Source organism: Solanum stenotomum, chromosome 10, assembly GCF_019186545.1.
Source record: "Solanum stenotomum isolate F172 chromosome 10, ASM1918654v1, whole genome shotgun sequence".
Classification (NCBI taxonomy): Eukaryota; Viridiplantae; Streptophyta; class Magnoliopsida; order Solanales; family Solanaceae; genus Solanum; species Solanum stenotomum.
Window position 1 is genome coordinate 33,429,465 of NC_064291.1, and position 12,733 is coordinate 33,442,197.

Genomic DNA, 12,733 nt, shown 5'->3' on the forward strand with positions numbered 1-12,733 from the left:
CCCCTTATATTAAAATCATAGTCATATACGTATAAATCAATTTTCATACACGTAACCCCTTATATTAAATTCATAGTCATATACGTATAAATCAATTTTCATACACGTTTCATCCAATGAGTTTACTACTTAGAAACACAATGATACTTTAAAATAGTGAATCCAATTTGTATGAAGTCTGTATAATACCAGTGTTCTGAAATTATAATAGCCAAATATTAATTCATGTGTAGATGGTATCTGAATAGAAGATAACATATGGTATTATATATCATCAAATACTTAAACAGAAAAAAATTATCCAAAAGTTAAACCAAAAAAAAAATTATCCAAAAGTTAAAAAAAATAAGATGTAATTCTTAAAAAGTAGAGCTGCAATGAACTATTTCAAATTTTTTGTCAGTGGTCTTGGTGTAGGATAATTGGTGGTATCCGAAACATGTTCTTTTGTTATGCGAGGTCCACCAAATTTGCTAGCAACCGTACCAGTAGTGATCGCGCCATCCTCATTCTTTGTTTTTCCATAATGCCACAGGATTGTGGCATACCTTTCACGATGGTACTTTGCATCGATTTCAACAACTTCCATGTCAAAAACAACATTGCTGATAATTCATATGTTTATACACAATTAAGATACAATAACATTAATGTTAATACATAATTCATACCATTTTATTGTCAAATCCATAAATATTTTTTTCATAATTCAGACAAAATACATCACCCAAATTTTATATTCAAATCCATAAATATTTTTTTTTCAGATTTGGAACAAATTTCACACAAACAACTATTTTGAAAACAATAATAAGAATAATGTGATATAAAAAAATAACTATTTTGAGTAATGTGAAAATAAATTATATAAAGTACTTACCCTTACAACTTTTTTGGGGTTTTTGTATTTTGGTAATTTCGATTCCTTCTTCTTTGTTTTTCTTCTTGTAGATGGTTTTGATGTTTGAGCAACTTCAATATTTGTTGATTTTTTTTCTTTTTTTCTTTTTTGTTTGACTAACAAAATCTGAATTGAAATCGGATTCAGAATCAGGAGGGGTTTCAACAAGTGTTTTCCCCTTCCTCTTCTTCCCCTTTTGATTTGCTAGAATCACACTTTCCTTTGCTTCATTATTTTTATCTTTTTTATTCTTTGATCGAGAGGAACCACCGGTCGCCGAAATTTCAACAGTTTTAGGCGGGGTGTTTGGGATAATATATTGAACGATGGAGCATGAACATCATCAATTGAAGTTCCATCAAATCTGGGACTCTTTCGAGGAGTTTCAATGGGTTTCTTAAACATGATGATGAATAATCGTGGGGGAGGGGGTGGACTATTTTGAAGTTAGACTTGATGAGAAACAATGGTGAAAGTGGGATAGTGGATTGTGGCGTCTAGGAGTGAATAAGCATGGGGGAGGGGGGTGGAATTGACGAACGGGGATGGTAACGATAAACAATGAAAGAAAACGTGTATGGAGAAAATCCCTAAAATTGGGTAACTGAAAATTTTAGTTCTAAAAAAAGGAAGTGAAATCAAATTAATTACCTATTATTAATTAATAATAAAAACCTTTAAATAGATTAATAATTTATTAAATAAATATAATTTGATTTTTAAATAAAATTAAATTTAATTAATATGTCATAACCTGTAAATAATCTGTTATAAGCAAGAATTTTTTAAAAGTAAATTTAAAACCCATAATATTTACTCTTAAATGTATACATGGGGTGATTTTTCCCTTGAATTAATGTTTACTTGTTATCTTTAAAGTAAGGTAATTTGCATAAATATTTTCTTTGAACAAAAAGTCAAAACTTTAGTTAAAATGGTAAAGAAATTATTGGTTGAGATATAAACTATAGGATTAGGTTTATCCTTAACAATAAATAGCTGTAAAGCTGACTAGATTCATATCCCTGCTTTGGATTAACCAATGAATTTACATGTCATAATGACATTGCTTAGTGGCTACCATTAATTATTAATTTCAAATTAATTTTATTTCTTTTTCTAACAAAGGACAACCAGTGGATTAGGATTCAAGATAAGACCTACCCTTTCTTTTTTTATGTATAATATATATCCATACCCCATTATTCAATTCAATCTTCTGTTACTTAATTATCTTGTTTTATCTTTTCATTTTAAATATAATGATAACGATAATGATAACTCATCATCTTATATCTCATTTTTGTTTCCAAGATCCAAGAATTTTCCTGTGGTGAAGATTTGTCTTTCTGTCTAGCCTTTTCTTTGAAACACCATTTCTTGGTTTTTGATTTTAATTTTAATATTTATTTGTTGCAAGCATAAGGGAAAAAAATTATAAAAATGTCTATAAGTATGATTATGGATAAAAGGGAAGTTGAAGGTTCATGTGGATTTATGGATGCATTATCATGTGATCCACAAGAGGCATTTTTTGGTGGTAATAAACAAGTGTTTATTAATGAGGAGAAGGCATGCACTTGTAGTTCTTCATCATCTATTGGGGAAAATAGTGATACTATATCACATGAAGAATCAATGGATGATGATTCTCAAGAAGTTGAGAGTCCTTTCACTTCCATCCAACCTCTACACCAAGTTTTACCAGTTAGGTATTTTTCTTTTGAATTGTGCGTATGCTCTATCCTATCCTATTCTAGCTTCATTTCACTAGATATGTTGTGGTACGATTAAAAGAAAATGTTTTTTTGTGGGCATGAATTGAATTGTTTTATCCTATTTGCAGAAAGGGTATGTCAAGGTTCTATAATGGAAAGTCAAAATCATTCACAAGTTTAAGAGAAGCTTCAACTTCATCTTCAGCTAAAGAATTAGCAAAGCCAGAAAATGCTTCTTATATTAACAAGAAAAGAAGAAACATATTGGCATGTCGTTTACCCAACAAGAAGAACCACACTGGCATCTCAAAGAAGAAACATATTGGCATATTGGCTATGAATTCTGGTCTTTGTGACAACTCCACAAGTTGGAGATCATTTTCCTTGGCTGATTTACAATTTGTTTCTGTTACAACAACTCCTACTACATTACAACAAGCTGAAAAGAAACCAACTAATTGAGCATTTGGATGATTAGTTAACTTGTTCTTCTCTTCATTTAACAAAAAGGATTCTTGTTTAGCAATGTGTCAACACATTCTTTTTTGTGACTAGATGTGCCCAACAGCCTCTCAACTAGTTAACCATCTAGAGGCTATGAATGTTGTTATCACTAACATGTTACTGCCAATGTTAACCAACAAGTCAGCAAGCAAAGCAAAAAATAAAAAACTACAAAAGATAGTTTTCTTCTTTGTTTGCAGAATCATTATCATTGGTTTAGAGATTAGCTACCATATTATGTTCCAAGAAATAAATGCATGACAATAAAAAACGAACCACACAGATCGAACATCTAACTAAAATCATTAATCTTGAAATTTGTTAACACTTCCAACTTTCAGTAAAATTGGAAGGAAAGAAGTTTGGATGGCTGTCAGAAACAGGTTTGAATATTTGCTACAACATGAAGTTTCCACAAAAAAAAAAGGGGTATTCACATTAATTATAACATCAACAAATACAAGCCTACAATTAGTATATGGAATAGAGATGGTTAAAATGTGCTAAAGGAGATGGGGCTACATTTCTAACAGGGCAAGTGCCTTGAAAACTTCTAAAAGATGGGGGAAGCATGCAACAATGAAGTAACCAACATGAAAAATATACAGAGCTCAAAAGAGCCGGCATTCCGAAAAAATAAGGAAGCCTTTCCAGTAACCTACGCCTAGTGCTGTACAGATTCTACTCTAGATCTAGACTGTCGTGTAAGCAAACTGAAGGGATTTTCTTTTTTGGGGAGACAACTTGTCCTGCATTGCCGGGAATCAGTTTGCTATCTTGACACGCAGCTTTTCCCAAGCAAGAATTGGTAGATGTTGCACATCGCGAGTGGAGACTGGAGTTGTACAAGACGAGAATATTCCAAACATGCACATAAAAAGTTTACTTTGTGTGCTGTATCATAAGCAATGCTGATGGATATTCAGATAGGAACTTTGGCAGCTCCATAAGAGAAGGATCTAACTCCGGAAGTGCCATATATATGTCTTCTGTTAAGAACGGAATACTGCAAGCAGCAAGAAATATTTTTTTTAGAAAATAGTTAACAGTAAGCAGCAAGAAATAATTACTTAAGGCAACCAGGAAATGATGAAATGAATTCTCCATACACCAAGCAACTGATATGAAGCTTGCACCTTATGGACTCATTAAATAAGAAAAATGCATGATCAATGTCAACAGAATGGAATTTTTGAAATTGATGGGACTGTAATCTGATTATTATGCATTGCTTGATTATTGAGTATGCTAAACTAAATGTTTTCAAGCATTTATGAAATGCTGCTATAGAGAAAAGAAATCATTTCTAATGATTAAAATATTGCTATATCTCAAGGATACCAACATCACTGAACAATACGACAATCGAGTATTTTAACTTTGACAGAACAATTAACTAGATATTTTAGGAAAGACAAATATCAAATGGAAGAAATGCTGGGATAGAAGTACAGCAAGCTTTTACCTCAGATCATCATCCAACAAAAATGAGTTAGATGTTAGATTCTGAGAATCCTTGTTTAAAATCTCTCTCATCTGTGCGACAACCTACAGATTATACAGTCATATGCCTATGAACAAAAACATACCAAGAAAACAGACTTGGGAGAAATGCAGCAGAACACTTACTTCATTAGATACACTTTGAGTTCCATACTTGTCATCCCAATACATGGTACTAATTCGATAAATTTGTCTGGTTGTTAATGCCTGTCCACGATGATGTATTTAAGAATATTCAGTCAGCAAAGAAGATTGACATCTCAATGACATTTTGGGGTTTATTTCTTACCGGGCAAAGGTCCTGTCTTATCTCTTCCAATGATTTCTTCCTCTTTTGATGTATTACCTAGATAGTCACAGCGAATAAAACTTATAGCTCACAGTAAGACTTTCAGATATCAAAGAGCTATTAGCAAGGATATGGCTTCTACCAGAAATCCAACAGCTTGTCTGATATAGTTTAGTTCATGCCAAGATGTACCTGCAAACTACATTCAGCACCCATGTAGTTCTTTCTCAGTTCAACATCTACATTGGAGAACACACAGGAGAAAAAACTGTATTTCTTAATACCTCTTCTTTCGCATTGACTATCCATTTTTCTAGTTCTGCCAAACCAGACTTCACATATTCTCCATTTGAAAATGTGCAACACTCTCGTCGGAGTAAAAGACTTGCAGATTTTAAGACCAAAGAATCATAAGCTTTATTTCCACACAAGAGAAAGGACAAGAATTAAGAAAAAAGAAATTTGTAAGATCACGATACCTGTTAAAAAGCGATATATTGATGAAGGAGAAAACCTGGGTAGTCAGCTTGCGGATGAAAAATGAAGGCACCTGGGAATTCATCAATACATTCATATACCATAAATCGACAAGAAAAGAAAATTAAAAGTTTTGAAGTAACAAGGAAGAAACTAGAAAAAGAAGACATCCTCCTATCATCACACTAATGTTTTGCAGTTTATTATCAATTATGTATGTGCAAGTGTCACAAAAACATAATACAAGCTTGCCTATAGGTCTTTGGTCTAGTGATAAGAGTGCAGCTTGTCATGTGTGGGTTAGGCACGTCTCCAGGTTCAACCGCAGCCAAAAGCCTGGTATTTAAGTGGAGAAAGGTAGAGGTGGTCCCATTATCCACCGAGTTTTGAACCATGCACAGAGGTTCTTGGAGATTTTTCAGTTATCAAAAAAACCATAATATGGGCTTTTTCTAAGCAATACCAACAAAATAAAATATCACCTCTCATAGGATGTTTTGGAGGCTATTAAGCTATACAAAATAGAAGAAAAGGAAAAATTAAAAACAAGTAACTGATTCATCATTAAGGTGATCAGGAATCCTCAGGCAGCACTGATATAGACCTGAGGCAAGCCGAAATAAGGCATATGCACATGCAAACTAATACATCACTAAAGGTGATCATTATGTATCCTCATGAAACACTGAGATAAAGATCAGAAGCAGCATGCACACATTGCTAACTAAATAACCTGACCACAAATATCTGATACTGCGATACATGTGAAACATAGCATTTGTAGAATGGCATTTTACACAAGGATCTACTCTCTCAATTTGATAAGTTAACTGGCAACTTTATTTAGCCAACAATCTAGTCCTGTGGAGAACCCTATGAATATCCTCATGAGAAGGGAGGAATAAGCAAGTGAAAAAGACACTCCTCCTCCAACACCAAGGAAGCACCACAGTGGAAATCGCCTCTTGGGTAGAGGTTTGGGAGTAGGGTTTATGATATCCAGGGGAAAAAAACAAAGACACTTACGGATTTCCTCATTGCTGAGTTGTCAACAGCATTTTAGACTCTGAAATCTCACCATTAACATTTGGAGCAGAGTAAATTTTTTGGGATAAACAATAATTTCAGTGTTGTGGGACAATGCATCGTATACAAGTAGTATAAAACAAGTAGAGAAGCTACACAAAATTGTGGTTTCCAATGAAAGAGCCCAACCATCTACAAGAACAGGAAGTGTGTGGACGGACCAACATTAATAAAAAACTGTTAAGGGGTCGTTTGGTGTGAGGGATAAAAATAAATAGTGATGGGATAAGAAAATAGTGATGGGAACAAATTGTTGTATCTTGTTTGGTTGCCATGTTTGGGATAAGTTATCCCACCATTTATATCATAGTGATGGGATAAGTTATCCCATATACATGGTGGGATTAGTTAACCCCAAGATAACTAATCCTGGGATAACTTGTTCCCAACCAAACGACCCCTAAGTTATTCCACATATATACAAAGTCATTTTCCACCACTTCAAAAGCTCTTATTCATCTCTAAAAGAATCCAACATGAGAGCTAATGAGGGTACATCCCATGCCCTGCATCATCTTCTTCTTTTTACAGAAGTCCAATTGCGCTGCATGTCCTTGGTGAAGCATACTATATATTTTTCAAATCGTACCATGCCACATGATTCCTACTAACTCATCTGACAGTTAACAACCGACTGCTCTACCACTGAGCTACTGAGGAGCAACAAACTTAATGTTGGAAGTTGACTCTTGTTCTTTGGATCAACCTATGACCGAATAGAAATGAGTTTGTCACTTTTTCACACACTACCAAAATAGCATTTTCCAAAATGGAATATTTTACTACTCCATTTGTCCCAATTTATATGACTCACTTTCTTTTTTAGTCAGGCCAAAAAGAATAATACATTTCTATATTTAGTAACAATTTAACTTTAAAATTACCTTTAATGAAAGAATTTATAGCCACACAAACATCTATGACTTATTTTAGAGCACAAGTTTCAAAAGTCTTTCTTTCTCTCTTAAACTCCATGCGAAGTCAAGCTACGCTATATAAATTGAGACGGAGGGAGTAGTACATTCTCCATTTGACTCATTACTAGACTGTCATACTTTTTAAAATTATTCACAGGGAAACTAACTCTTACAGCCTTCTACTTTAGTCATCATTCTTAAAGACAGGCTGTTCTAGAAAGTTCTAATTTTCCAAAAAAAGAAATCCTTAGTTCTGGATTTCTATTTAGAAAGAACGAAATACAACTAGCATCTTAACTTCCGTGCCCACATAATAGAGAACTCACATTGCAAATGAAGAGTGCACATAAACGTTTAATGGGCTCCATTTACACATCCACAATCTTAAAAGCCAAAAACTAACCACTACCCTACACTTAGAACAACCACAATAATGAAATCACAAACTTAAGCTTCCAACTAACCAGACTATTCAGGACCAGATTTTTTTCCCGAGATATGACAAACCCCAAAGCCCCCCAAAGTGGCTATACCCATTTTGCTTCCTTGGTGACTTGAATCACGAACTTCAAGTCTTCATGTTTGAGGTTGAGGACCCCTTCCACTAGGCTATCTCTCCTTTGTCATTATTCATAACCATAATAGTCATCTTAAAAAGAAGAGTAAGAAAAAACACACTTGAGGGAAAAAACAGTTATTGCAATAGAAATACATATAAGCAGTTTATTCTAAGGCTAGTTAACAGTAAACAACATAAATGTAATGACATTAGAAAGAAGTTTGCACCATTAAAATGCAACTACAAACTCTGCATATGAAAATTGCATCAAAGAAATTCTTCATCAATGCAATAGCAACCTCAAATGAAGAGGGACAGAAAGATACAGCCAAGACGATGAGAATTATATGCATACATGATTTCCACGTAAGCGACTCAAGAAAGAATCCAGGAATTTGATGATGCTATCCCATTGGCTGCTTGGTGCCTGCTGAGGAATACCACCAGGTGATCTCGTTGATTTCCCTCCATGCACCCGCTGGATTTTTGGTGCCTTCACACATGATCACAAATATGAAAAATTAAACTTGCAGTCTCGGAGAAAAAGGAAGCTTATCAGGTGATGCAAGTATCATGCTTAACTACGGGAAGAACATGAAACCATCAACATTTCAGAAATTTCCCAATTTAGTAGCAAATGCCTATTTATAAATTCAACAGAGTTACCCATATACCAATGGCCAATCAAGTATCAGTGAAAATCATCTTAACCCTAAACAAGTTTGTTGGGATTGACAATGACTCTATATCAATCTCGCACTTTCTAGGTGCATTTACATACTTTTTTTTAATTATTATTATTATTACATACTAATAATATACATAGTCCTTGTCCCAATTTATGTGACACTTCTCTTCTTAGTCTATCCCAAAAATAATGATACCTTCTCTTTTTGGGAACTGCTTAATTTCAGGATTCCCGTTTTTTCTCCTTAATGACATCACTTGTAGCCTGTAGGGACTCTCACCACCAGTCATTTAAATGGAAAAAAAAATGCGAAACTTTTGCATGCACATTTAAAAGGATAATTTTGATACTTTGCATATATTTGACTTACAAGTCAAAAATCTTGTTTAATTTCTTACACTTTGTGCTCAATCAGACACCGACACAAACTGGGCAGCAGGAGCATGTCTTTTGAAAAAACATATTAGGGTTTATTAATAACTAGATGTTCTTTAAATTCCATACTTGCCCATATATTAATGTACAAGGATCTAGATAAACCAAAGACATTGTTGATAAACATCAGACATAATATAAGTGGTTGTTTGGTAAAGTTATTAGAAAAAATAATGCAAGCATTAGTTTTGTGTATTACTAGTACCTTGTTTGGTACACTTTTTCAGCCTATGAATAACTACTATGTATTGAGGTATGTAATACTAATACATGGAAATCCATGGTATTAGTTATGCAAAGGATTTTAATGAATGCATTAGCATGATTAAAGAAACAATTTCCCCTCAAAACCTTTTTCACATCCTTTCCACCCTATTTGTGGAGGGTATTTTTGTAAAAATAAATTAGAAATTTTGCAATGTATGTTATTTTTAATATACCAAACCAACCACTACATAAGAAATAATCTCAAGATAACTAATGCAAGCATTACTTATACACCATACTCAACATGTATGGTATTATTTAGTACTATGCTTGGCAGGAATTTGGGCTTATAATCCAAGGATTAGTTATACATCCTACATGGTATTATAGGATGTATTACTAATACCTTCCATTTGGAGGTATTAGTAATACATAGGATTTAATACCATGGGATAAGTCTATGTAAAGACAAAAAATATCCTCAAATCATTTTAATTAATTTGTTTACTTTCTTGATTTTATGTTTTATATTTGTATAAGAATTTATTTAAATAAATTAGCTTATAGATTATTTAGAGAGTGTTGTTTATTACTAAATAAATCCAATACAAATCAATACAATATTTGAAATGTGAGTTGTTTAACATTTACTAATTAAAAAGGCAAATATATCACCACATGACGTTTATGATCTTAATTGAATGTATTATTTGTTGATATATATATATCGTTTTCTAATTATTTGTATTTTGAACAATTTATAAAATTGCATACATATTAAAATTACCAACTTACAATTTTTATGTGTAAATGTAGATGGTTTATTCAATTTTACTATTGTTTACCGTCTTTCGGTTTTAAAAGTAGATGCTTTTTTTATTAAAAAAAATGAAAATTGACATTTTGTGAGTGACCAATTTAAGATGATAATTTATTTATCCTCAAATAATTCAAGTGAAAAAATAGCAAACATGACAACAAAATTGTTCTTCTCCTAGCTAGTTAAAAGGCCATAAAAAATTAATATTGTTTGCCAATTATCTATCTTGACCCAATTACATAATAATTCAAGAGTATAATTGGAAAGAAGCTTTTTATAGTGTTTTAATCCAATCACAAGATGAGGTGGGAAACAATGAACCAAACACTTCATAAAAATAAACCCTGCATTACCAATCTCTGCACTTTTAATTCCTGCATTACTAATCCCTGCGTTATTAATATTTGTACCAAACGACCCCTAAGTGTCATAACAACTAAGACTTACTCTCAACTAGTTGGTATCAAGATATCACCCTTTATTAATAAGGTAAATAATTTTATTAGTGTAGGAAAAATGCTCTCATATACAAACCGCATACCAAAAAGTAGAGAGGTACACAATAATATGGTGCTATACAAATGTCACCCAATCTCCAATACGGACACGATTTTAACAGGCACACCAAAGACTAACTAAAAATAAGGGGTAATTCTTCAAATGTATAAAAACACTTTTTTTAATCCCTTAAAAGCTCTTATTTCTCTCATTTCATAATACATATGAGATGGCTAGTGGAGCATAGTCTCATGCCATGCGTCTTCTCTTCCTTGTAGCAGTTCATCTATGCAACACATTATTCATTATACCTGACATCACCCCTTACACCCTGAACAAACCACCAAAGCATGAAGAGGCATGCAATGTAACAAGAGGTAGTTGGTATCACCTATATGGACCCTTTGTTTTTATTGTCTCATGCTCTTAATTGAATGTGTATTCATCCAAGGAGATTTAGTTTTGGATTAATACATCGACAACCCCTTAAATTTGTGAGTAAATTTCATTTATACGCTCGAACTACAACTTATTCCAATTGAGCACATGAATATGATAAAGTGTTCTTATTACACACTTAGGAAACACTTTTCCGCATATTCTTAAGTGCATGTTACGTAGGTAAGTGAACCACTTAGAATATGTCACCTCCTTTAAATATGTATTAGTCTCAATAAGTTGTAAAATCTTGGGCATGTTCCAATTCAGCCCGATGTGTATAACTAAAACAGATGACATATTTTATGCGGTCAGCTCAACTACCTAGTAAACATTTGAGAACACACGCAAAAAAAATTCAAAATTTGAATCGGAAGTGTCAAATAAGAACATTTTATCTTATGTTCAAGCGTCCATATGGAACAAACCGTAGTTCGAGTGTCTAAATGAAATTTACTAACAAGTTTAAGGGACTGTCAATGTATTAAGCCTCCAATTTCTAAGACAATATCTCAACATATTATTTTAGGTCTACCCATCCCTTTGTAGTACCTTCAATCAAAATAACAATCCAAAAAGAGGAAAACAAAAAAGAATAACTTAATCTGATAAAGGACTCATTCTCCCTTCATCATCATTTACCCACTTCCTTTGTACCATGTTCTACAAATAATGATGTTCTTCCACAAATGAGATGTTAACTTATTCAATAACACCAAGCAACCTAAATTAACTTCCTGCTGGTCCATTTACTCCTTACATTTCATTTTGTATAGCAATATTTGACTAGACACAAAGTTTTAGAAAAATGGAAAGACGTTTGGCACTTATCATAAGTACCATTGGAACTTGTGCTCATGATCAAGATATCACATTTCTATGACTATAAGTGTATGTCACTAAGGAACAAGGTGACATTCTTTCTGAGATGGACCAAAATGGGAAGTGTGATATATAAAATGGAACACCAACTTTTGTGTCAAACCCATGTTATCAAAGCATTTATGGGGCACATTTCGAGGCGAACGTATTAAAAATGCTATGAGGTGCAAATTAAGGCGTAGATCCATAGGGAGTAACACTTTAGAAGTTGAAGCATAAGCACCGTGCATAAAAGCATAAGCCTCGTGCGTAAAAACGTATGTGGTATGCCCTCGGCGTTAATTTTGATTTTATTATTTTAAAAGTATTTTTGCTATAAATCATAAATATTTTTATTGTAGGTGTAATGATATTAATATTTTATGCTATCGTGTTTTTTAGGTTGCGCCGATTTTTTCTATATGAATAAAGAAAAAAACTCTCGTAAAAGATGATACTACCATAAAAAAATAGATAATTATGCTTGCAATTGATAGGATATAAATTTCAAAGCACTATGTTCCTAAGAAAATTTTATCCATTTTTTATCATTACACTTGCTCTTTTCATCCTTCTCCTTCTTTGAAATATATAAACAACAATCAGTGCAAAAATTAGTAGGGGGTGGGGTAAGGAAATATTAGTTGAGGGTAAATTGAGAAGGACTAGTAGATTTGGAGATAGATGATGATTTCATTTTTAAGATTATCTCAGTATTATCATTTTTTGTGTTGTTACCTTTCTCAAATAATAATTATAATTTTGTTTTCTATATTATTGGTGATTTGTTTAAATTTATTTACAGAATTATTGAAAGTTCTACTTTTACTTA

The 12,733-nt window shown here is 32.8% G+C and overlaps 2 protein-coding genes across 2 annotated transcripts in view; one reads left to right on the forward strand and one right to left on the reverse strand.

The window, feature by feature from the left end:
- The first annotated feature begins 2,110 nt into the window (after positions 1-2,110).
- On the forward strand, positions 2,111-3,241 carry LOC125878216 (protein OXIDATIVE STRESS 3 LIKE 2-like). Its single transcript, XM_049559416.1, has 2 exons — positions 2,111-2,613; positions 2,748-3,241. The coding sequence occupies exons 1-2, from the start codon at positions 2,345-2,347 to the stop codon at positions 3,079-3,081; spliced, it is 603 nt and encodes a 200-aa protein (XP_049415373.1). The 5' UTR covers positions 2,111-2,344; the 3' UTR covers positions 3,082-3,241.
- Positions 3,242-3,613: 372 nt separating this feature from the next.
- LOC125878214 (myosin-15) overlaps positions 3,614-12,733 on the reverse strand; it is a 46,207-nt gene continuing 37,087 nt past the window's right edge. Inside the window, exons 31-38 of the mRNA XM_049559415.1 lie at positions 8,310-8,447; positions 5,395-5,465; positions 5,200-5,299; positions 5,058-5,114; positions 4,916-4,972; positions 4,753-4,833; positions 4,589-4,671; positions 3,614-4,129 (exon numbers count right to left, since the gene is read on the reverse strand). Coding sequence (XP_049415372.1) covers positions 4,006-4,129; positions 4,589-4,671; positions 4,753-4,833; positions 4,916-4,972; positions 5,058-5,114; positions 5,200-5,299; positions 5,395-5,465; positions 8,310-8,447 — 711 coding nt within the window. The 3' untranslated portion in view covers positions 3,614-4,005. The remainder of the gene's footprint in view (positions 4,130-4,588; positions 4,672-4,752; positions 4,834-4,915; positions 4,973-5,057; positions 5,115-5,199; positions 5,300-5,394; positions 5,466-8,309; positions 8,448-12,733) is intronic.